At 38.4% G+C, this 24,661-nt stretch overlaps 2 protein-coding genes across 4 annotated transcripts in view; both read right to left on the bottom strand.

Moving 5' to 3' along the window:
• The window catches only part of LOC113113055 (serine/threonine-protein phosphatase 2A 56 kDa regulatory subunit delta isoform), a 31,197-nt gene extending 29,641 nt beyond the window's left edge, over window positions 1–1,556 (bottom strand). The window contains exons 1-2 of the mRNA XM_026279198.1: window positions 1,306–1,556; window positions 461–544 (exon numbers count right to left, since the gene is read on the bottom strand). Of these exons, the coding sequence (XP_026134983.1) occupies window positions 461–544; window positions 1,306–1,437 (216 nt within the window). The 5' untranslated portion in view covers window positions 1,438–1,556. The remainder of the gene's footprint in view (window positions 1–460; window positions 545–1,305) is intronic.
• Window positions 1,557–3,429: 1,873 nt separating this feature from the next.
• On the bottom strand, window positions 3,430–20,726 carry LOC113113057 (zinc finger protein 318-like). 3 transcript variants are annotated; one of them, XR_003293534.1, is made up of 12 exons: window positions 20,368–20,726; window positions 19,409–19,512; window positions 17,571–18,222; window positions 13,587–14,859; window positions 12,499–12,596; window positions 10,234–10,333; window positions 9,853–10,145; window positions 8,421–8,615; window positions 8,225–8,312; window positions 7,791–7,909; window positions 3,816–7,667; window positions 3,430–3,710 (listed from the first exon to the last, which is right to left on the bottom strand). XR_003293534.1 is itself a non-coding variant. In XM_026279203.1 (12 exons), the coding sequence occupies exons 1-11, from the start codon at window positions 20,545–20,547 to the stop codon at window positions 4,143–4,145; spliced, it is 6,627 nt and encodes a 2,208-aa protein (XP_026134988.1). In that variant the 5' UTR covers window positions 20,548–20,726; the 3' UTR covers window positions 3,430–4,019; window positions 4,129–4,142. The 3 variants fall into 3 exon arrangements, 2 of the variants coding, with proteins under 2 accessions (XP_026134988.1, XP_026134987.1); XM_026279203.1 differs by having other exon boundaries at window positions 3,430–4,019; window positions 4,129–7,667; XM_026279202.1 differs by having other exon boundaries at window positions 3,430–7,667.
• Window positions 20,727–24,661: the final 3,935 nt, after the last annotated feature.

Raw genomic sequence — 24,661 nt, forward strand, 5'->3', positions numbered from 1 at the left:
CACCGAGACAAACCTACAGTCAAGGCTCATTTTGAGGGAGGATTGCTTTGCTTTATGTAGAAGAATAAAGGACAGCTTTAAGAGCCGCTTCAATCTTGGCTATTTAATAAAGCAGAAATAGAAATGAGGGTTTTTTGGAAGGAAGGTAGATATCAAGAGTTTTACCCATCCTCGGTACGATACACTTCAGACCTGTGAGTTTGACAAGCTAAATGTGCAACTGTAAAAACATTAACTATATAAAAATAATCTGAGCAGCCAAAAAGACAAGCAAATCAACTTCGTATATTACTACGCATAATAAACACTGCCTCGCAAAAAGGCTCTGATATTGAGTTTTAGCTTTCTTGTGCCCCGAGGAAAGAAAAAGCCCAGCTTTAACACAAGCAAGTACTTGTGCCAAGTCCACTAGGCAGCCCTGCGGTCAAACAAGAAATGATTTTAAAACGGTCATCTTTACCTCTTCTGAATTTTCAGTCCCAGCATCCTTTCCACCGCTGGAATTGCTGTTCTTTGTGCTGCTTTTTGCAGATTTGTTTGGTTCCTGTAATGACCACAAAAGAACCAATACATTTAATTCAGAGTCATAAAATCAAATGAGGCTCCTATTATTCTGATCACATTTAAAATAGCCTTTTTTTGGGGGGTGGTCTGCAAACAAGTCAGATCAAAGGGCATGTCATGCTGCAGGACAGGTATGACGGGAGATGGCCACCAGCAGCCCAATTGTAAACTATATTTTGAATCAATCAAAACATTGACTGCTTTCTGGGAATGAGAAATGATTTGAGTTCACACCGTCCAGCATCATATGCACAGTGACAAACTTGTCCACTAATATATCGAGCGTTTATATAACGATGCCCACAGCTTGTCCACTGAATCATTGACTCATGCAGGGACAGGAGAACATGTTTGCGTGTTCAGCTTATGCTGCAATCTGTCAACTAATAACGTTACGCCTCTATTCACATATTAACGGCCGATCATAATCTCACTATATGTGTGAAACAGCTATCGGAGAGCATTCTCTCAAACATAAAAGACTGACATCTTGAATACAGGTCACGCTGAACTAAAGAAAACGCGTTGTCGTTATTTAAAAAATCTTGTGAACATGCAACTGTCAGTATTTTTACTTGAGACTTACAGGCGAAATTTGCGCCCTTAGCGGGCTAAGTTAGCGGCTAGCGCGGCCTTCTCTTATAAAAAACAACGCCAGCAAATGCGATAGAGTAATTGTTATACAAACTTAATTATCTGACACATTGATAAGACGTGTTATGATTGTAATCTGTACTTTACCTTCTCTTTCTTAGTTTTATTCGGCATTTTGCAAATGTTGTCTTTAGCCTTGCCTCCGTGATAAGGCTTCCCTCGCACTCGGGCTCTCGCGCACACTGTTACCTCCAGCTCCCCGCGCCCTCCCTTCACCATTCGTAATCTAATTGGTCAGCAAGGCTGGAAACTACCTGGCAACAGCATATCGGAATTTTTCTATTGGCCGATTTTTGTATCAGACAGTCTTTTGAGCTTTCTGAACGGGGTCCTGGCTGCGGAGAGAAAGGGGAATACAGCTGTTGTTGACGGCTTATCTATCTCAAGTGGAAGTGCAGATTGTCTCGAGAGGAATTGATTGTGGGAGGGAGACTGGTGTTGGTGACATTGAAAGTTAACAGAGTCAGAATAAGGTCATCCAGAGGCTATTTTGGATGTATAAAGCAAAAGAGCTGGAACCCTTATATAATTTTATATGTGAATATTGATGCAGTGGAGTTCATTTGTGGTCCAGGTTCAGAGTTATTGTGTCATCAGATAGATTGTAATATATTCAATGTATTAAGGGTATTATACATTATGATAGTGATTTAAAAAAAAAAAACTGCTGCATTGAGGAAGTTCCACTGCAATTAACTTTTTAATAAAGGGTTAAAAAATAATAATCAACAAATGTAGGTTTTCTTTATATATATATATATATATATATATATATATATATATATATATATATATATATTTATATATATATATATACACAATCTTTACCTTTGAATTAGTTTTACACATCATCCTTTTGTACACATCTAAACCCATATTTATCGTTTTATATTTAGACATAAAACAGTATTATAATGCAATTATAAAATCTACATTTTAAATTAAAAATAATATTTTGTACATTTTCTTAAGATTCCCTCAAAAAAGACGTCCATACAGAAACATCTACTGCCATCTATTGGCATCTCAAAACCATTTCGAAACGAGACTATACATTCATTTAATTTTGATTCAAACAGCCAAAAGAAAACAAACATGATTGCATTCATAACCTTTTATTTGAAAAAAACATAAAAAAAATATTTTCATTTGCCTGTCAGTAACTTCGGATTTCATTGCAATTTTTAACAAATTCACTAGTTAATGAAGATGGTGAAAAAAAGCGTAGTTCACGTCCAAATTGAAAATTAAGTAATTTACTCGGTCGTCTTTCCAAACATGCATGACTGGACTGTGTCGAACACAATATAAGATAGTGTAAAAGTTTGAGTCAATGGATTTTAATTGTATGAGACGAGAAAAAAAGCTTTTTTTTTTTTTTTTCAAAATATCTTCTTTTGTATTCTACAGTAAAGTTTCTGATTCATCATTGTGCACGAGGATGAGTAAAATAATTTTCATGTCGGGGTGAACTATGCTTTTTACTATGCTATTTTTAAAACTTGCTCAGACTAAGTGCCTCTATCTACATGAATTATGATGATTCATTCATGATAAAGTACCAAAACCAGTTAAGGCAAAAACACTTACCTTCATGGTAAGCTGCAGGCAAATTTTTAAAGATGTTCTTTCCTGGATGCAGATGTCAGCTGTAATATTGCCGTCATTAAAACACAATGTAAACCAACCAACCATAAATCCATCAAATGCCTAATGTCTAAACAGTGGAATTTCTAAATACATTCATTATCTTAAGGTTTGATTTCTATCAGGATTCATGCATATATGGAAAACTATTTGTATGTGAATAATGCACAGATAAAACCAATACAAGTTCAGTAATATCATGTTCAAGATGTTTACTAAAAGCAGTTACAGCATATTGGCTATAAATTTGTAATTTAAATGAGCAATTATATGTTTGATGTCCATGCAAATATGTACACAGCACAATGGGCCTCATTCAAGAAACACCAACATAATAGATTTGTAAATAAAACCGCTCATAAAACCATGTTAACGCAAACCGTTTCACTCAGTGTGGCAAAGTACCTGAAAGAAAGGTTTTATGAATGATTTACACAGAAATCCGTTCTGCTCATGTTTCACCAATGAGGCCTGATGTGTGCAAAAGGTAAAAAAATAAATAAATAATTAAAAGCCTTAATCTAATAACAGCAGTAATAAGCATATCAGTAAGAAACGAAGACAGAAAGGGTTGCTGTGATTTATTTGAGCTAGCACAGAACGTGTGCAATTACACCAACTATCTGTAGATGCTAATGTTGCATGGTAGCAATGTTAACATTATAACACAACATTGATTCCTTTAAAAAAAATGAACTGGAAAGAAAAGCCATCAAAACAGAGTACAGTGTCATAAAAAATATGAAGGCCAAGCCTGATATTTTCTGTTCAGAGTTGTGAACGCACATGTCCTTGAAGCATGAACTCCACACCATTTCTCTTCTGAGCCTGGATGTTTCTGGCTCCTGCATTAAAATATCTTAATTTATTTAAATGGAACGAACAGAGCAAATGGCTTCACAGACTTAAATGTTTGATTCACATCATATTCATTATATGTTTTACATTACCTTTGGGAAAAAGGAATGGTTTCTGCTGGAAAAAAATAAGGAAACAAGTAGCTCAATACCAGGTGCTTTTGACGAGATAGCGAAACTTTTACACATATTAAGGATTCATTACTAGATGCAAGTTCTCATTCTCTTAGAGGGATTCCTTCCCCAGCACCCACTTCAGAATGAATGCTTTTCAGTCCACGTTTTCACTGGCATTACCTGCCAAAAGGTTAAGAATACACATGAAACATTCTAACTGGATAAAGCAAAGAATACTTCAAAATCACTTATTTACATTCAGAGGTAACATGTACATTCCTAAACCTACTCTTGGAAGGTCCTTTACAAAGGTTCAAAATTGAATTCAAATGTGTCCAAGTTCAGTTGCTCAGTGAAAGAACCAGGAAGAGGGGAGAATGACATGGGTTCCTCAGGTTCCAGAGGGTTTTCCTCTTCATTATTTGTCTGCATTGTATCCTGACTATCTACTTCCATCACAGTTATATCCCCCACAGATATTTCAAAAGATTTAAGAACTTGTTGATCATCAAAATCTTCCTCTTTCGCATCATCTTCATTTTGAAGGTCAGGTTTTAAGATGTTATCCTCAAAGGCTTGTTCAAATTCGGAGTCCTCGTTCTTGGGAGATTCTTCACTCTGGGCAACAGTTGATTCCACGTTCTTCTGAGATTCTTCTTTTTGGGCAACTTCTGAGTCCTCGTACATGAGAGGTTCTTCTCTCTGGGCAACATCAGATTCCTCGTTCTTGGGAGATACTTCACTCTGGGCAACATTTGAGTCCTCGTTCCTCGCAAAATATGATTCCTCATACTTGAGAAGTTCTTCTCTCTGGGCAACATCTGAATCCTCGTTCTTGGGAGATTCTTCTCTCTGGGCAACCTCTGAGTCCAAGTACATGAGAGGTTCTTCTCTCTGGGCAAAATATGATTCCTCATACTTGAGAGGTTCTTCTCTCTGGGCAACATCTGAATCCTCGTACTTGAGAGGGTCTTCTCTCTGGGCAACATCTGAATCCTCGTACTTGAGAGGTTCTTCTCTCTGGGCAACATCTGAATCCTCGTTCTTGGGAGATTCTTCTTTTTGGGCAACCTCTGAGTCCTCGTACATGAGAGGTTCTTCTGTCTGAGTGACATTTGATTCCTCGTTCTTTGGGGGTTCTTCACTCTGGGCAACATCTGATTCCTCATTCTTGGGAGATTCTTCACTCTGGGCAACATCTGAGTCCTCGTACTTGAGAGGTTCTTCTCTCTGGGCAACATCTGATTCCTCGTTTTTGGGAGATTCTTCACTCTGGGCAACATCTGATTCCTCGTACTTGAGAGGTTCTTCTCTCTGGGCAACATCTGAGTCCTCGTACTTGGGAGATTCTTCACTCTGGGCAACATCTGATTCCTCGTACTTGAGAGGTTCTTCTCTCTGGGCAACATCTGAGTCCTCGTACTTGGGAGATTCTTCACTCTGGGCAACATCTGATTCCTCGTACTTGAGAGGTTCTTCTCTCTGGGCAACATCTGATTCCTCGTACTTGAGAGGTTCTTCTCTCTGGGCAACATCTGATTCCTCGTTCTTGGGAGATTCTTCACTCTGGGAAACATCAGATTCCTCGTTCTTGGGAGATTCTTCACTCTGGGCAACTTCTGAGTTCTTGTACTTGAGAGTTTCTTCTCTCTGGGCAACATCTGATTCCTCGTTGTTGGGAGATTCTTCACCCTGGGAAACATCTGATTCCTCGTTCTTGAGAGGTTCTTCTCTCTGGGCAACATTTGATTCCTCGTTCTTGGGGGTTTCTTCTGTCAGGGCAACTTCTGAGTCTTTGTTTTCGGGAAATTCTTCTCTCTGGGCAACAGTAGATTCCTCACTCTTGGGAGGTTCTTCACTCTGGGAAACATCAGATTCCTCGTTCTTGGGAGATACTTCACTCTGGGCAACTTCTGAGTCCTTGTACTTGAGAGTTTCTTCTCTCTGGGCAACATTTGATTCCTCATTCTTCGGGGTTTTTTCTTTTTGGGCAACTTTCAAGTCCTCACTCTTGAGAGTTTCCTCTTTTAGGGCAACTTCTGACTCCTCGTTCTTGAGAGGTTCTTTGCTCTGGCAAACATCACTAACACTTTTGTTTTTATTGTTGGACTCTTTGCCGGTTAAACCACTGTCTTGAGGAGCAAATCCATAGGTTTTTTTGTCACCAATACTGGCACTGACAGATGCTTTAACTGCGGCACTGTCACTGTAAAAAATGTCATACAAATCTTTTGCTTTTCCTGCTGCAAGGGTTGTCTTTGGCTTTACAGTTTTGGGAGATGGGTCTCTGGCATTAGAAGAAAGCTGAGGAGGAGGTCGAAGGATTACAGTGAGCTTCTGCTCCTCCTCAGGCACTCCAGGAGCAGCCACATCAGATTCTAAAGTAATAACACACTGACGGGGGGTAACAGGATTCATCTGGCTGGGATTTACCATTTTTGGTGCCACAGTGGGAGACTGAAGTGGTACAGGTATGTTGATATCTACAGGCTTTGCAGAGGTGTCCTTTGTTTGTTTTAATTGTACCTCTTCTCCACCAAATGCCTTAGAGATGAGGTCTGCTGACAATGCTGGGACCCCCTGAGTTCCTGTTACAGGTGCAGGAGATTTGTCAGCAGATGGTGTTGGTTTATTTTGCACACCTGTGTAAGACTTCCTAATAACCATGGGAGCTTGGGGAGGAGGTAAATTAGGATTAGCTTTATTTTCGTTGTATGCTAGCCATTCACCTGAAGGGGGAAGCACAGTCTTTCCTGACAATTTTATAGCAATGGATTTTGCAGCAGCTATAGACTTCGAAAAAGGATCTAGCTCAGCATCCGTGTTTTCTGCCATTTCTGTAGGCATACTCTCTTCCTCTTCCTTTAAGAATTGCGCTGCCATCCTCTCTGCCTCCTTCTCCAGTGCAGTCTTCTGTGGCTTTTTCAGACCGAACCTTCCAAAGCCAAACCGACCAGCTGCTTCCTCGTTCTTTTTGCGAAGTTTAGCAAGCAAGGCAGGACTAGGGCCACATAAGACTTTAGGAGGCTCGCTAGGTTTATCTGGTTCTGATTTACCATCTTTAGCATTGGACTTCCCTATGCTCTCCTTGTCATCTTTGGAATAACCAGCCTTGCCCTTCTGGTGCTGAGCTTTATCTTCCTTTTTTTCATATTTCCCATTACTCTCTTGGTCCTCATCCCACTTTGATTTCGGCCATTTCCCCCAGTCCTCATCTTTGTACTTTGACGACTTCTCTTCAACCTCCCGAGTGTACTTGTATTTCTTATCCTCTTCTCTGCCATACTTGGACTTTTCCTCTTCTCTACCATATCGGCCCCTATCATCATCCTTTCTAAATCTATATCTGTCATCCTCGTCTCTATATCGATAGTGTTCATCATCTCTGTTTCTAAATCTGTCCTCTTCATACCTTGTTCTTTCCCCTTCCTCCTTCCTGTACCTATGCGTGTATTCCTCTTCTTTTCTGAAGCGGTTTCGCTCATCATCATCTTTTTTGTATCTAGCTCTCTCATCCTCTTCCTTTATTTTGACTCTCTCATCATCCTCCTTGTATTTTTGTTTATCAAAATCATCTTTCTTGTATTTCTCCTTGAGTTTATTCTCATTCTCTTTGATATTCTTATACTCCTCTTCCTTGCTGTACTGTGGTTTTGTCTCCACTTCATTACTTGACATTTTTCCTTTGTTGTGTTTGGATTTCTTTATATCTTCCTGTTCGTTGTCTTCACGTTTTCGTTTGTGCTCTGAACTCTTTTGGCTCCCTAAGCCAGCCTGACGGTCAAGGTTCCTCCTTTGTTCATAGAGCGGATTTTCATACATTTTTGCCTGGTGACAAAAATCACAAGAATGCATATTAGACAATCTGGTGTAAAAAAAAAAAGTTATTATAATTAGTAGTCACTTCCTAACTCAATTAAATATATAATGAACATCATGTGTGATATGCACCTTGTATCTCTCATTGTGAGCATGGCAGGTAACATGGGCCTCAGCGCAAATGGGATCACCAAAAAACTCCTCACATAACTGGCAGAAGAATCCCCTTACAGGGATCAAGAACTCAGAGCCTAAAGGAGGGAATACAGTACAAAATTAAATACTTTTTCCAGTAATGTGTAATCTTTTTGATGCCTGGTAGTTTACCCTTGCTCTGTTCCAATAATGAGACACACTGCAAGAAAACCACAGTTTCAGACACTGCAATTAACATTGACACCGATTATCATAAAAATTTGAAGGATTTTGGTTTTCTGATCCTTAGATTCCATTTAATGATTCCTGTTCTTTAATGGTACATTGCCTTAAAACAAAAAATCACTTAAGCTTAAATAAAATTAATGCGTTTTCTGATTAACAATAACATTTTATCAAAACCCTGTTACCTTTGGCTGGCTTTGAAGTCCTCTTTCCAGCTGGGTGTTTCTTTTCACCCTCTGACTTTGCCCAAGGTCTGTCATAAGGATCTAGGGTCTATAAGAGAACAAAACAATTGATGACTGAAGCAGAGTGGCAGAAATAAAAATGCACCACTCATTCACCACGAAATAATAGTCTGATTACATAAATTAGCACACATACCTTCCTATGGGTTTTGCTGTGCAAATGCATGAAATAATCAAACATTGAACCACTGGTAACATTGCAGTTTTTACACCAGTGGTTTCCTGCATCATAGTACTCGAACTGCTCGGCAGCAGTGTCCAGGGAGTGGCTGCTCGATGGAGGTGGTGACTTGAGTTTTTCAGGAGACACTCTTGATTTTGAGGGTGCTGCCTAGATTAATTTAGTAAGTACAAAAATTGCATAAGTAAAAGTGCCTAAGAAAATAAAATACTCTTGAAGTATCTATTTTGAAATTCATAAAGAAAAGGTTATAATAAATAAATATAAAGATCCTATCTTTAAAAAGTTTATCATAGGAGACTTACCTTCGGAAAATGGGCCATCTGTTTTCCAGTCGGGGAGAAGCTACCCATGGTTTTATAACTTGATTTTAATTGACTACTATAAAACTAATGGTTTTAAAAAACATTTCAAAATGAGATCTGAAATAGCTTTTATATCATATAACATGCATTAAATTCACCAATAAAATCATAAGGCACCAATACAATATAAAGTCATCCATAAGAAATCTCATGATAACAGTGAATATCTTTTGTTTTTGAGCTAGAGAAAAATAAATGAATTTAGTGTGTGTGTGTTTGTCATGATCTTAATCAAGAAAACAAGTAGTATATACCTTATGTGCAAGACTAAGAACACTTAATTAACGAACAGCCATAATGAGTAAACATTGCATTTTATGTATGTGCATTTTATTCTATGTGCCAAAAACGGCACAAAAGTTGATCGGATCAAGAAAAAAAACAGCATGTTATTCTGTTTAATCTCAAAGCAAACATTTAGGTGCCAGAACTGAACCCTTTCTAAATGTTACTACTGTAGTGTATGTGTGCTTTTAGATGTTATTCCTTGGGGTCCTTCCACAGATCTGCAAAGGCATGCAGCATGATTCAACTGAACTACAGGTACACTGATCTTAATAATCAGATTATGGCATTAGCTCAGTTTCATTTGCTCAGTTTCTTGAATGGCCTGATTGATCAAAGCTGGTACTTGTCTTAATTTCAGAACCACTGGACTAAAAAAGCATTGGTCAAAATAATCAATGTTTCAAGAGTACCAAATACATTTTTGCCTAATGACACCCCATAAGACGTCCCTCTATGTAAAATAAAACAGGCTACTGAAATGACTGGAGTATTCATCTCACGTGAGAGAAGACTGTTTTAAGTATTTTTAATTAAAGGTAATTTCTTTACTTGAGGAAAAAAATATTAAATACAGTAAAAAAAAAAAAAAAATTACTAAAAAGTTATTTAAATATTTTGTAGAATCACGGTCAATAACTTAATGCCACTTGATAACATTGGTACAGTGGTAGTCTTCACTATGAAAAGCCAATCAAGTGCAAGTACCTCTCCTGTAACAGAATTAGCAACTCTACCTTATTGTATGCAGTGCTGGTTTTGGCCCCTGATTTCTCTGGGCTTCTGGTTGACTCCTTCTTACTCTGAAGGGGCTGCTGCCCATGGTCCCCAGGGATCTTCGAGTCTTTGTAGTCTATACCGAGAATAAGAGCCACTTTGACCAGCTCTTCATATTTTTTATCTGCCTCTCTCTGTTCAGCACGCAATTTGGAGATTTGGGCCATTGCATCCTCTTGGAGCTGACCAAGCTCGATGAGGACAGGGTCCTTGTGTCCATCCTTCTCTCTTCGCTTCTTTCGTAGAAGCTCCCCTAAAGGCACAGATCAAACACGTATAATAGAGTGGGCCCTTACGTAGAATTAAGGAAACGCTTCCATTTTACACTAAGAGGGAAATACCTTGCTGCTTTCTCAATGTTTCCACATCCTTTAAGAGATTTTCTTTCCTCTTGTGTCGCACTCCTTTCTCCTTTTTTAGCTTTTCAAGCTCTTCCATGACCTAAAACAGAATTTTTTTGGCCCTTAAATTTATTCATCAACCAAAACATAGGGGTTTGAATCCTGTTATGAATTTAATGATTCGGTTTCTGATTCCACTTCCTTAATACCTCCCAAAATATACACAACACAACAATATGTAAAAATGTAATGTTTTTTTGTGTGTGTTTTCCAAATTTTAAACACTTGGTCATATGAACAATCAGTCAGTCTCACACTTCGATAACTCATAAGTTTAAGATTAATTTTGAAAAAAATCTGATCATAAACAAAGCATAAAATGGATTCAGGGGGAACAATGCAACATAAAAATATAAAGATTGTACCGTAGTCTCAAGATGTGTTATTGGAACCAAAAGAAAAAAAAACAATTCCAGGGGGCGTAAATTCCAAAAACCAGAGGGTGAATGCATTCGAAAATCCAAAACTTCTTTGTGATGATTTATTATTTTAATAAATAATATAAAGTAATTATGTAAGTTTTTTTAAATTGAACTCAATTTTTATGATACTGAATTAAAAAAAGACTTAAAGGGTTAGTTCACCCAAATATTAAAATTATGTCATTAATAACTTACCCTCATGTTGTTTCAAACCCATGAGACCTCCGTTTATCTTGGGAACACAGTTTAAGATATTTTAGATTTAGTCAGAGAGCTCTCAGTCCCTCCATTGAAGCTGTGTGTACGTTATACTGTCCATGTCCAGAAAGGTAAGAAAAACATCATCACAGTAGCCCATGTGACATCAGAGGGTCAGTTAGAATTTGTTGAAGCATCGAAAAAATACATTTTGGTCCAAAAAAATAAAAATGATGTCTTTATTCAGCATTGTCTTCTCTTCAGTGTCTGTTGTGAGTGCGTTAACGAACGCACTCATGATGATGTTTTTCTTACCTTTCTGGACATGGACAGTATACGTACATACATTTTCAATGGAGGGACAGAAAGCTCTCTTAAACTGTGTTCTGAAGATGAACGGAGGTCTCACGGGTTTGGAATGACATGAGGGTGAGTCATTAATGACATCATTTTGATTTTTGGGTGAACTAACCCTTTAATATAACCACACTTTTATTGAAAGTAACAATAACATTGGACAGAAAATGTATTATTATTTAATATCAATATATTATTTTTATTTAATTCCATTCAACAGAATCAGATGCCAGTTTTTTTGGGTTAATTATCCAAATAATGTATATTCCTTCTAAAGCCATTATTATCTGAGCTTGTGAGCGAAGCATATCGAGATTATGAGAGCAGATCAGTGGACAAGAGGCTAGCCTCATTTCACCAGCGTTGCCAGACTTTGCTTTACAGGTGAGCCATTAGCATTACATGAGCAGAGCACACATTCATAGAGCGGTTCATTGAGTGGAGCGGCACACTGCACATAATGACAGGGAGAGTAAAACCTGCGCACTGATCACTACTTGCCATACATTTTCTCTTTTGCCCGAAAACCGAAAAATGCCATTTTCAGCCAATTTTTTTTTCTCCAGTGCATCCCTAGGAATTTATTTTTCAACTGGGGGGCAAAAGAGGGACCACAATTAATTCAGATGGGCCAATCTCATGTTGTGTTTTTATATGTAGAACTGTAGATATCCAAATCATTTAAAAGTTCAGTAAATTTTAAAATCAGCAATAAACTGTGATAACTTATTACTTTTTAATGTTGTCAGAACTTTGTGAGATCGCAAATAATTTGTGTGTGTGTGTCGGTGCATCCACACGATATGGGGGTCAGATAGTAGCCACTAAGCTATAATAATATAGGTCTATCGTATGTGACGTGGTTGTATGATTTGGTAATATGGGAGAGCCTATACACTGCTCAAAGTCTTGCCAACTCCCCAAATTTTGTAAGCATGTTTAAAAATTATTGGGACTTCAGGAGCGCTGGTAAATTCCTTTCACGCGATGTGAGCATCAATGATTTCTACACGACTTTGTGTGAAATTTTCAAGAAATGTTGGTACGAGCTCGTGGGACAGAAAAAAAAATGCATCATGTACATCCAGCCTAAAATAATTTAGAGTGCAGGAGAGGTCTCTTAACCTAGTTCGAATCAGCATGAACCCACACACACTCTCCAACATGGAAAAAGTGTTTTAGACTTGCATAAAAGATGAACAAAGTTGATCAGATTTCTGGCACTTACCTTCTGTTTTTGGCTAGCAGTATTCTTATCTTCCATTTCTTTCCTCTGAATGCCACTGGTGATTGCTTTAGTGGCCACAGGATCCGATTTAAGGGGTGCTTAAAGGATAAATCAAATCATGTTGGTAAACTGTGATGAGAATTACCCCCCAAAAAATCTCTCATTTACTCACTCTTGTCATTCTGAAACCATGACTTTCACAGAACACAAAAGGTGACATTTTTAAACGATCTTCACACAGCTTTTTTTTTTCATTATTCATCATGACCACATCGGTGTAGCTCCAAAAAACTTCAGTCTTGCTCACATCTTGTATCAATAAAAAATATGCCACCTTGACACATTGGCCCATGTTTTACATCACTTCATTGCTCCATAAACATGTCATAAGAATTATGCCAGTTTGAGTATGCTCGATGAAAAGTGAGATTTGAGAAGCTGCAGCAGATTAGAAGGTTTTCAATAGGGTTGGGAACAGAAAACTGGTTCTTATCCAGAACCAGTAGTGCCTTTCTAAAAAATACCAGAACCGTTCCAAACTCCTAAGTTTTGGGTTCGATATTGGTTCTTGTGTGATTTGTGGGAGAAACAACTTATCCTTTAATAGCAAGACCTGAGTTACAAGAAAATGATCAGATGAGTGGCACTGAGCTGTTACCAGATTTATTGTGAAAGCTTTGCATCCTTTTTCCACCGTTGAGTTCCCATGGTTTAGGTAGGTGTTTATGTACAATAGTGCATATAGATGAATTACTATTTATAACATGGCCTTATGCAGAAAGAGACAAGTTTTTCCTGGATCATTACATACAGCATATAGACATACAGCATATAGCAAGTCATATGGAGTGTTTTTAAGTGCATTTACAAAGTTTTTTGGTTCTTTCAGAAGCTTTACGGAAATGGTCACTATGAACCGCCATTGAACAGAATTGACCTGTGTGAAGATTCTTTAAAAATTCTCCCTTGATCCACTCAACCAACAATATACAGGTTTGTAATGGCATGAGGTTGAGTCCACATACACAATGACAATTTAATTTTCTGTAAACTATTTCTGCTTAGGAATCACATGTAAGGTGACTTACCTTTTGGATCATCCTCTTTACTTTCACCCTGCACAGTTTTGATCACTTTAAGAAAGGGCCGCTCAATGTTAGGGAGGCTGTAGGAATCCATTGGACTGTGAGGAGGTACTGGCATACCTGGAGGTGGATACATCGGCCATCCCGGAGGCATATATGGAACATAATTGCCATATGGATCATAACATCCTGGTGGGTACTCAGGTGGCATTACCCCACCTGGGGGTGGCCCGGGGTATGGGGGCATGGGATGTGCTGGGAGGCTGGGTCTGGAGGGATACGTCTGTGGCCCAGGACCCACAGTGGGTGCGGCAGGCCAGCCGCTTTCTGCAATCCCAGGTTTAGCCTCTTTCTTGTTCTGAATATTTGAGCATGGAGATCTTCGTTCTGGGGAAACAGGCTTCTTCTTGCTGCGACGTGAAGTGTGATCCAAACTGGCACTTCGGCTTCGACTTCTTTTGTTTCTACTTCGGCTGCTACTCCGACTGGAGCTCCTGCTGCTACTGCTGCTGGAGCTCCTACTACGGCTCCGGTGCTTTCTATCCGACTGCCTACGAGTCGGTGTCTTCACAGGGGTGTTACCGTGCAGACGCGCTTGTGTTCTAGCGGCCATCTTGCTTATCTCAGCCATGCCCAGGTCCAAGCCAATTGTTTTAAGCAAGTCTTGTATCTTCTCATATTCCTCTACCTCCTTCCTCACCTTTACATCCTGTGGCCCTATTCCAGGTGGGAAGTCACCAGGTTCTTCCTTGGCATGTACCTCAGGTGTGGCCGAGGAACGATGACTGTCTGCCTGCCTACTGTCTCTCTGCGAATGGCTCATCACAGGTTCTCCAGTATGGCCGAATGTGTAAGGTTCTCTTCTCTGAATATCACAAGACCTTGGGTAACTTGTGTCTGGAAAGTTGGAATTTGCTGATTTCACCTCATCGCCCTCCTCCTCTTCATCCCCATAGAGGAACTTCTCCTCATCTTCAATATCTGGCTGACTCTTTTTCACATGGTGTTGTTGGGCGACCTCTGCTATCATTCCAAGGAACTCTGTGAGGTCTGATTTCTCCTGCCTTCCCTTCTCTTGAGGGAGCAGCAAGTCACTTCCACCCTCTCTGGCTGTTTGGATCTTACCAATCAGCTCTTCGAGAAAACTACCATCAGAGCTTTTTCCCAGCATGGATGTGAACAAGTCTGGATCCATGGTTTTGGAAAGCGCACAGAGAAGCTGTTCTGCCTCATGTGAGAGGCCACCATCTGGATTTCCTCGAGGGGAATCACTATTCTGAAATACATTGGTTAAATATGCTTTAGGCACACTAGCATCATCATTCTTTCCTTTTTAAAAATAAAACTAAATAAATATCACCCAAAGCATTGGTCACATTAGACTTTGAGGAGACAAAAATAAGTATGTTGCATGGTATGAATGGAAGTCATTGGAATGAAAAGTGTAGTGTGGCCACCCATTAAAGGAATAGTTTTATCAAAAAATTCAAATTTCCCAATGATTTCCTCACCGTCAAGCTATTCAAGATTTAAATTACTTTTTTTTTTTTTTTTTTTTGTGAAGCGAAGCAATGCATTTGTGTTAGAAAAAAAAATATATATGTACAACTTTAAAAACAAGCTTCTGCTAACTGCTGTATGTGTGTACATGAGAGAGTGGTGTTCCAGGGGATGACGTAGTCAAACGCGGAAGTGACAAAGACGAAGTCACACAGGAGATTAGGGCTGGGTACTGAACTTCGATGACTTTATGGTATCAAACGAAAAACTTCGATACTATGAGTTTCGAAAAATTATTTATCTTTCGTGCCAAATATCGGTTCCAAAAGCCAAGCGGACGTTTTTTTTGCCAAATGGCTGTGTCTGTGTGAGCTTGTAGCATACGTACATGCAAGGACCTAAATTCGCCATGATTGGCTGTTCACCACCACGTGACGTGATATCACCCAAAGCATTGGTCACATTAGACTTTGAGGAGACATTCTCAAAAGATTTCTGAAGTCACACAACAAAAGTGTAGTTGTTTTCTCTCAAAACGTTTCCGTTTTACAATGCCAAAGAGGTCTAAAGTGTGGCTACACTTTATAAAAGTGGATGCCGAGTCAGCAAAGTGCAACATATGCGATAAGAGTATTGCAACCAAAGCCAGCAATACCACCAATTTAATGAAGCATTTGTTTGGATGAGTGTTTTGCCCTCCCTCCGTTTAGTTTGGTCTACTACATTGCATATCTTGAAACACGCCCCCTTTCACGTAGTCTAAAAAACAGAGAGAGAGATTTATGCTGTAGACCGAATTTCTCTAAGCAGCAGGCCACTGTATACATTCACTTAAAACTGATTGTGTTTACGAGAATAGTTGCAGAGACAATTATTTTGATATAATTGTGTGTGTTCATTCAGAAAATACGATACGCAAAAGATGAATTCATTCTCAGTACGCGCATTGTCTGAAATGCTGCTCGCAGCGCGTGCTTTGAATGAGTGAGCGCAAGTTCTGAACGCACAAATTGTTTAAAACACTTGAATCAGCAATATTTAGAAACAAGTGCAAATGAGCAGCTACGATACGTTTCACCCCTTCAAGCGAGTGAACAACGTGAATCAAGTTAGGAATTTTACATCACTATTCATGATAGCCCATCGGACTGGAAAACACAATAGCCCTGGGACGTGGGGCTAACGATTTTGCGAGCCCTGCACCTCAGATCTATCCAGTTTGTGAAACAATGGTATCGTTAAACAAAATAAATTATTATTTTAAATAATTGACTCAAAAGAATCATCGGTTCAATAATCGGATTATGAACTTGTATTACCGAGCCAAATATGATCTTTTATTGAACAAGTTCATCTGTAAAGCACATAAAGCTATCGTTTGAGTTTATAAACTTCTATTTCATAAATGATTCGCATGGATCTGCTAACTGAATGCAAGGAGTGAGTTCTAGAAGAATGTTTGTGTCTTGATGAGCATGTATCGCTCACTAGGAGTCGCTAAATGAACAGCTGCTGTTCTTTTTTTTTTTTTTCAACGGAAGATCAGTTGCCCTATTGGTTAAAATCCTCAAACTGTTTACTTAAACATTAAATTAATAAATGACATCAAAACAGGGGTGTTTGTGTTATGATGTGGTGGGGTGCTGTGGGTCAAAAAGTCCAGGGCAACTTTTTGGTCCCAGTCCGCCCATGAATGGCGCACCCCTATCCAAAATGTACAACCAGTTGTATTAATAATGTTATCCTGAGTGTGAAGTGTTACCAGAATTTGTTTGAATTAAGGTGAAAAATAAAAGTTATGTTTAATGTATTTGTGCTGATGTTGAAATGGATTTTAAAACGTATGGTATCGAAAAAAGAATTGTTAGGAACCAGTATCGAAACTGAGGTATTGAAATGCCGGTTCATACAATTCTGGCATTGAGATGTGTTTGCCATATTCTCTCATCAAAAACAACATAGCACAGATGCATTTAAAATATTTGCTTTTAGTTTTATTTATCTGCAATAGCATGTAAATACTAAACATCATCAGAAATTTAAACATCAGTCCATCCCTAGTACTGAGGATTGCAAATCCCAAAAAAAGTACTAGGGATCGACTGATGTTTAAATTTCTGATGATGTTTAGTATTTACATACTATTGCAGATAAATAAATAAAACTAAAAGCAAATATTTGAAGTGCATCTGTGCTGTGCTGTTTATGATGAGAGAATACCGCAAACATCTCAATGCCAGATTTGTGTGTGCTTGGTAAAAATGCGCAACACTGTAAAAACATCTAAATGAAATAAGGTGCAACATGAGCTTATCTTAATTTGATGCCACAATCTACAATGTCTGTTCATTTCACTTTGTTGGCAACAGACATAATCGATTTTATTTGTTTTTGCAGAAGTGGCACTATATATATATATATTATGAACAGCTTTTGACTTGCATTTTGAATGTCAAAATAACCCAAGAAATAATGAGAGCTGCTTACCTGCACTAGCATGGGAGAATCGGTCTCAGAGGAATCCATTCTTTTCTTCAAAATTGACTTTGCAGGCTGTACAAGCGTATCCTGAATTTCTTTACGTCGCCTGGCCTTCTCCAGCTCGGTAAAGTCCTCCTCCTTAACCCTTAAATGACCTGATTTGACTCTCCGGTTGACGCTGCTTTGGCGACTCCTACTGGAGCCGCTGCTGCTACTGCTACCACTACGACTGGCGCTGCGGCTCCAGCTCCTAGCGCGACTCCGTCCTCGGCTTCTCCCCCTGCTACGGCTCCTTTCACGACTGCGGCTCCGTGGCCGGCTCTTGCTCCGTGCCCTGCTCCTGGCTCTACTCTGTCTGCGGCCACGGCTTCCGCTTCTGCTTCGACTTCGACTGTAGCTCCTCCCTCGGGTTCTGCTCTTGCTGCGCGCTCGGCTCTTCGCTCGTTCAGGACTCCTGCCACGACTGTAGCTCCGACTCCTGCTGCGGCTGCGCGGGCGACTTTTGCTACGCCCGTAGCCAGGACTACGGCTCCGCCCCCTGCTCCTGCCGCGACTAACACTGCGCCTCCTCGAACCTCTATCGCTGTGTCCATCATAGCTTGACCTCCGTGGAGAGTAACAGGGCTTTTTATACTGTGATTCTCCAGCACCATAATCTCTGTCGACAGAAATCACCACATCATAAACTGCAATTGAAGGACAAGGCCAGATCTAGTGAGTCTATATGTGTCTATAATTACACATGACAGCTTCAAGTACTCATCCCTAAGGGTGTCTTAATCTCCATCAGAGAATACTGCCAATCTTCTGATTTTGAATAGGATGTAGAGGAAAAATGCAAGTTTGAGCAAGTGCCTCTCCATTACGAAATCAAAAGTTTATTGGTTGACCCCACTACCTAGAGAGCAAGGTGAAAAAGGAGATAAATTTAATCGCTACTGATAATTTAAGAAAATAAAAATGTAAGACTCTTTATTAATGGTCACACTTATCAGCATCAGCCTAATTCTCGAAATGGGAAAATAACAGACAATGTTTTTACCTTCAGAAAATGATTCCACCCATTCGGAGGAATCAAACATATCTGATATTTTAAGACTATTTCCGAACACATAGTTTTTATTTATCATGCATCTCCTGGAAACAAGGCACATGTAACTCCATGTTTGGTGTGTTCAGAACAACTTGAGAGTCTGGTAGTGATCCTCAGTCATTTAATGTTTTGATGCCCAGTCTTTCTCAACCAGCTCAGCAAGCAAATCTGTTCAGATTTTACAATGTCACAGTGTGTTTTAATCTTGCAGTGTCTCTATTATGCAATTTTTAAGGTTCCTAATGTTGTTTTTGGAGTCTCTTACAATAGGATTACATGTAAGCAAGGTGAAAAAATGCTTTCGTTTTCTCACAATATGCATCTAATATAAAATCATTTTCCAAAAATTGTCAAACAATTCGTTCAAAGCAGTCCTGAGATTCACTTTCAATAAACCCCTCCTTTCCGTGAGCCTACTCTGCTCTGATTGGTCAGAAGGCCCAGTCTGTTGTGACTGGTCTAGTGCGTACAGCGTGTGTTGGACACATCCATTGCCATAGTTCCACATTTTGAAGGCTCAATAGAAAATATAAACATCTATTATTTATCATACATACAGGTTGCAGCTGGAGCCAGAGTCGATTTTTTTTATTTAGGTAGACAATAACTTTATTGTGTATCAACTTTGCAGAACGTTTACATTCACATACAACTACAGTAGACACTGAATGAAAGGAAATATTCAAAATGGCATTACAGGGCCAACTTTAAGACTCAAGATATTGTTATAATACTAGGTTTCATCTCTTACCGGACATAGGGAGCTTCAGTCCCTGGATGGGTCAGCTCATTGCCCACAGTTATGACCAGACTGTGATCAATGGGGAGTCCACGAGGAGGCGATGGGGTGTATCTCTGGTAAAGAAAATGGGTACATAAAATAATTCATATATCATTGAATTACTGCAGAACACAAGCTTCTAGAGGCACATACGTCTGAATTAATACATTTAGGAAAATGGGTGCAGAGCCAGTGGGGTTTTGTAGGCAAAAATCAATGCCTTGAATTTTATGTGAGCAGCTATGAGTAGCCAGTGCAAATTGATGAACAGAGGTGTGACGTCTATTCTTTAAAAATTAATCTTGCTGCCGCGTTGATTAAATGTAAAGGTTAGATAGAAGTGGCTGTGAGATTTACACAGAGGGAATTGCAATAGTCCAGCCAATTATTATTATTAATACAATTACTTAATGTATAAAAATAAATAGTAAGAAAATTGTATTGTGTAATCTGTATCGCATCGTAAACTGAGTGAATCATTCATTACATCTCGATATGATACTAGTTTTTGCTGATCACGCCGATTTGTCCGCAGTAAAGTTCCGCTGATGTATTATTATTTATTTATTTTATTCGGTCCAGTTGAATTCATTTTGGGTTACCAAAATCTGAAGTACGGTTGTCAGGGAAAATTTTGCGATCCCTAAATGAGTTTAAATGGCACTTTGAGATACGTTACTTCAAAAAACATCAGGGTAAAATGACACTAAAATCATGAAACCAATTTATTTATTATTTAAGTATGGAATGACACAGTAATACCATTATAGCGCTTTAATACCATTTCCACATGCTAACTCATAGCATAACACAGTATTAGCGTAATATATGTCCGAAAACACTTCACCTAGCGTGTAGCGTTACCATGGCGGCTTACTGCAGCGCTGCGTGTAGCGTAGCGTGTAAACAGTGTGTTGTTTACTTCATACCCCGTAGCCTCGCTGAGGGCGTGCTCCTCTGTATTCACCGGGTGGTGAATACCTCCTCCGCGGTGACGGACGGCGGTACGGGTCCGGGGGTCCTCGGTGGCCCGGTTCAGGACGGGGCCCGAAACCACGCGACGGCGGAGGATGATAGCCGCCTCTGTGCGGCCTAGACCCGCGATACATTACGACGCTTAGCCGCTGATTCTGCGTCGATGTAGAGTCCTTATTATCCTGGGTGCAGTATAGCGATTATTCCTGCAACAGGTAAATGCGAATACAAATAAATTAATATGAACGAGAGCGCATTCATCACACTCAACGACTCTGTCTGACGTCGCTTCCTGCAGCCGCATTCACGGGAACTGACGTCACGCCGAGAACAGCCAATCTAACGCAGCGAAATTACACCGTTTTGTTTATGTTAACCCATGGACACATTCAAGATCAAATTCAGTATAAATCAAAACTTTATATATATATGTGTGTGTATATATGTATGTGTGTGTATATATGTATGTGTGTGTATATATATGTATGTATATATGTATACAACAGTAAAGGTTCATAATGTATATTTACAACAGTAAAGGTTCATAATGTATATTGAAAAAAAAATAATTGTAAAATACTTTTAAGCATGACATTAAAATTAGCAAGACTTTTGTGATGTTAAAAAGGTTTATTTATCAAATAAACAATGTTATTTTGAACTTCATATTCCCGAAAAAAAAAAAAAAAAAAAAAAAGGTTTCCACAAATTTAAGCAGCACAGCGGATTTCATGACAATAATAATAAAATGTTTCAAGAGCAGCCAGTCTAGGGATTAGAATGATTTGACTTCTAGATTCATAGAATGTGATATAATGCTTGTTCATATTTATATATTGTGTCATTCATGTAAAATAGCCTACTAAATCAAATGTTGTATTTACAATCGTGTTTTGACAACTAACAGACAAAGTAGAATCCCAGAAAAAGACTTTTCTCTGAATGAAATGTATTGTATGACTTGATGATATATTTAATTTACAGATTTAATTGCCCATATTTTAATTAGATATGTCATTACATAGCATGAATGCAAATTTAAGGATTTCAATTAATTAGTCTATAGTTTTTAATGAAAAGCGAAGATGTCTGAAATATACATCTAATTCATGAAAATACTGAATAACCCCTTAAATGACTAAGTATTACATTTCATAATTTCACTAGTAACGACATGCTATTTTGGTCTTTATGTGCCAATTCTGGATTGGGGTCGGGCATCTAATCTTATTTTTTTACTTCAAAATAAAAATTTGAAAACACAAAAGAACTTTAAACATTTACATAATATAATCTTATAGATCACCATTTCCCATAGAAACAAAATATCATTTAACCTGCTAAAAAGGTTTCAACTGTCTAAATCTCACAAATGTTGACAATAAAAATAGAGGTAAAATTAAAGATTAGCTATTCATGAGAAGTGTTGAGATCAAAACGGAAGTGTTTTTTTTTTTTTAAACAAGGCACAAGGTACATGACATATTTAGGGATGCATTTATTTCATGTAACTTCTTACAGTTTCCAATAAAAGCATTTTTACTATTTTTTTCCCCCTAAATAAGTGAAACAAACATTTTGCGATCATTCTGGCACACAGATACAAATCCAGTCACCAAGCAAAGGTCACATAACTTAACTGATGAATCCAGGTCTGGTGTACTTTCCATCAGACGTTTCTGGCTGTTACTTACCTCCTCTAATCCTGAAATTACATGTGTGCTATAAGAAAACCATGGCAGTCTATGATGACTTGAGTGAATGAGAACCTCATCTGAGGCACACAAGTCCAGAAGAACGTGCGTCTTTGGTCATCACCTCTGCAGTCCACGCTGAACTCAATTCCCTTCATCAGACCTTATTTTAGGATGTGTAGAGTTTGTTGGTGAACATATCAGCAAATCTGTTCAGATACCATCATTTTCCAAACACTCTTTTATGTTCTCTGCTTCAGTTTCAACTTGAGGTTCCCGGTTTACTCTTAAAATGATATTGTTCAAATATCCAAGAGATATTCAGGGTTCCCACACATTTTGACACACTCCACAGAAATTTGATTTTTTTTTATGATGATGTCTAAAGGGCTGGAAATCACTCTTTATTTATTATTATTTATAAAGATTACTAATGTATATTCTTTACTTAATAGATGAACTCATGTTTTACAACAAAGGTTCAAAAAATGAAAGTTTAAAATGTGATGTAATTTCTGAGTGCTCTGAAAATCTCAAAAATGTCCATATTATTATTATTACCTTTTCTAGTATTACTTCATGAAACAACAAATTCAAATGGCATAAAACGAGCAACAATAACCACTTACCTGGAGAATTTCACAGTGAGTGTTCGCTCTTACGGACTCTTGTTCATTGCATCCTCCAGGCCTACATAAAAGCAACCACTAGACATCAAGCTGATTACATTTGCATAGAAGCAAAACAGAGACGACATCAGAGACATGCAGAGGGACATTCAAATAAAGGTTAACATGCATGTAGATCACATCAAAACAGCACAGAGGAAGTTGTAATGAAATCGACAACTACAAGAACAAAGAGGATGCTTTCTATTTGTTCATCGTCTGTAAGGCTGGGCAAAAAATTGCAAGCCATCCCTCGGTCTAAATCTTCAGACATGGTTCATGAAGACTGTTTTATCTTCTGCTTGTATACAAGTCAAAGCAGCAGAATGCCGGCTCCTGCGTCAGCAGCATCACACACTTGCATGATACTCTCCTCAATGACTGATACGGAAGAAAAGACATAAATAGTATTGAATAGTATATATTGAATAGTCATTATTTTTGTTTTCGTTGTGCACAAAAACTATTCTAAAACTAAAAACTAACTAGTTTTGGAACGAATTGAGGATGAGGAATTAATGGCAGAATCTTAATTTGTGATTGAACTCTCCCTTTAAGCAGTCTAGACTTTTGGAAAGTGATCAATAATGGGAAATGATAGAGCCAGTGGTTTAAAAAAAAAAAAAAAAAAAAAGTAGTTTTTTTTGTTTAGGAAGTCACTTTGTTTCCATGACTGAGCAGACACCCGGCAATTTCTTCTAAAGAGTATTATTTATCTTTTATAAGCATTTACACTCTTTATGGTGGAATGTAAATACCATAGAAGCACAACAAGAATGACAGATCAACTACAAGCAGAAACATTGGTACAGATTTTAACAGGACAATACAACTAATAAAAAATAAAAAAAAATCTTCAAGTACTCCCTGGGGTACACATATCCTGTTTGGATTTCACTGATCTAAAGAATTTGAAGAATTAGAAGTAATAGTATATTTTATGCAACATTTGGAACTGCTTTTTAATCACTTAAAGCTGCGGTAGGGAACTTTTGACGCTCTAGCGGTTAATAAACAGAACTGCTTGCGTCTTGCGGAAGAACATCGTAGCCGGAACTACTTCTCTCTGTTTATGTCTATGAAGAATCACAAAGGTACTGGGTTACTCCGCCGCGGTACCCCTGAAGCAATCTAAAATAGTCCGAATATAAACACTTATTATAGGTGCACCCTAGTGATTCAGGACAAGCTAAAAACACGGTTTGGAAAATGGATTCATGGTGTACTCGCTTATTATATACATTTTTCTACATTTTGAACACAAACAAAGTTACGGACCGCAGCTCTGATTGGTTGATTTCTTACCGGGAGCGCATGACTTTCTGCAAATGGCAATAGGACACTGGGAGGAGCCAGAGGAACTTGATTTTTTTCACAGATTATCTGTCTCATATTCTACTGTCAGGACATAATGACAGGTTTCACAAATATGTAAAAAATATATATTTACAAAAGTTACCTACTGCAGCTTTAATTTGAAGCACCACAAATTAAATTGTGTCATCTGTTATAAGTGCCTACTGAACAGCCACAGTTGATTTTAAACTCAAAGTACTGAAAATAAAAAGAACTGTGACCACTTGCATTTTTACAATACTCTAAGTGTGTCCCATCAGGTAATGAAAACTTCTACACACACTTGTGTTCTTCATACTTGAAAACTTGGACCAATGCAGTACGTCAGAAGTATTCAAGTGCAAAGACCACAAGTGTGGGTGTTTGTGCAAGTCATATGTTACTAACAGACCAACACGGACTCTGAAGACTTTTTGCCATTTCCTGTACTGATTTGTGGATCAGATTTAATGATAGAAAAAAAAAAATGTATTCAATGTAGCTTATGCTAACACACTTAAAAAACATTTGTTGTATCATACATGAGATCT

The sequence above is a fragment of the Carassius auratus genome, chromosome 13 (assembly GCF_003368295.1).
Source record: "Carassius auratus strain Wakin chromosome 13, ASM336829v1, whole genome shotgun sequence".
NCBI lineage: Eukaryota > Metazoa > Chordata > Actinopteri > Cypriniformes > Cyprinidae > Carassius > Carassius auratus.

Excerpts from the sequence above, each read along its gene's own strand:
- LOC113113057 (XM_026279203.1), bottom strand. The coding sequence starts at position 20,547 with ATGTATCGCGGGTCTAGGCCGCACAGAGGCGGCTATCATCCTCCGCCG. Across the intron at positions 10,146-10,233 it reads AACATTGAGAAAGCAGCAAG|GGGAGCTTCTACGAAAGAAG; the intron begins GTATTTCCCTCT and ends CTGTGCCTTTAG. Across the intron at positions 7,910-8,224 it reads GACTTCAAAGCCAGCCAAAG|GCTCTGAGTTCTTGATCCCT; the intron begins GTAACAGGGTTT and ends TCCCTCCTTTAG.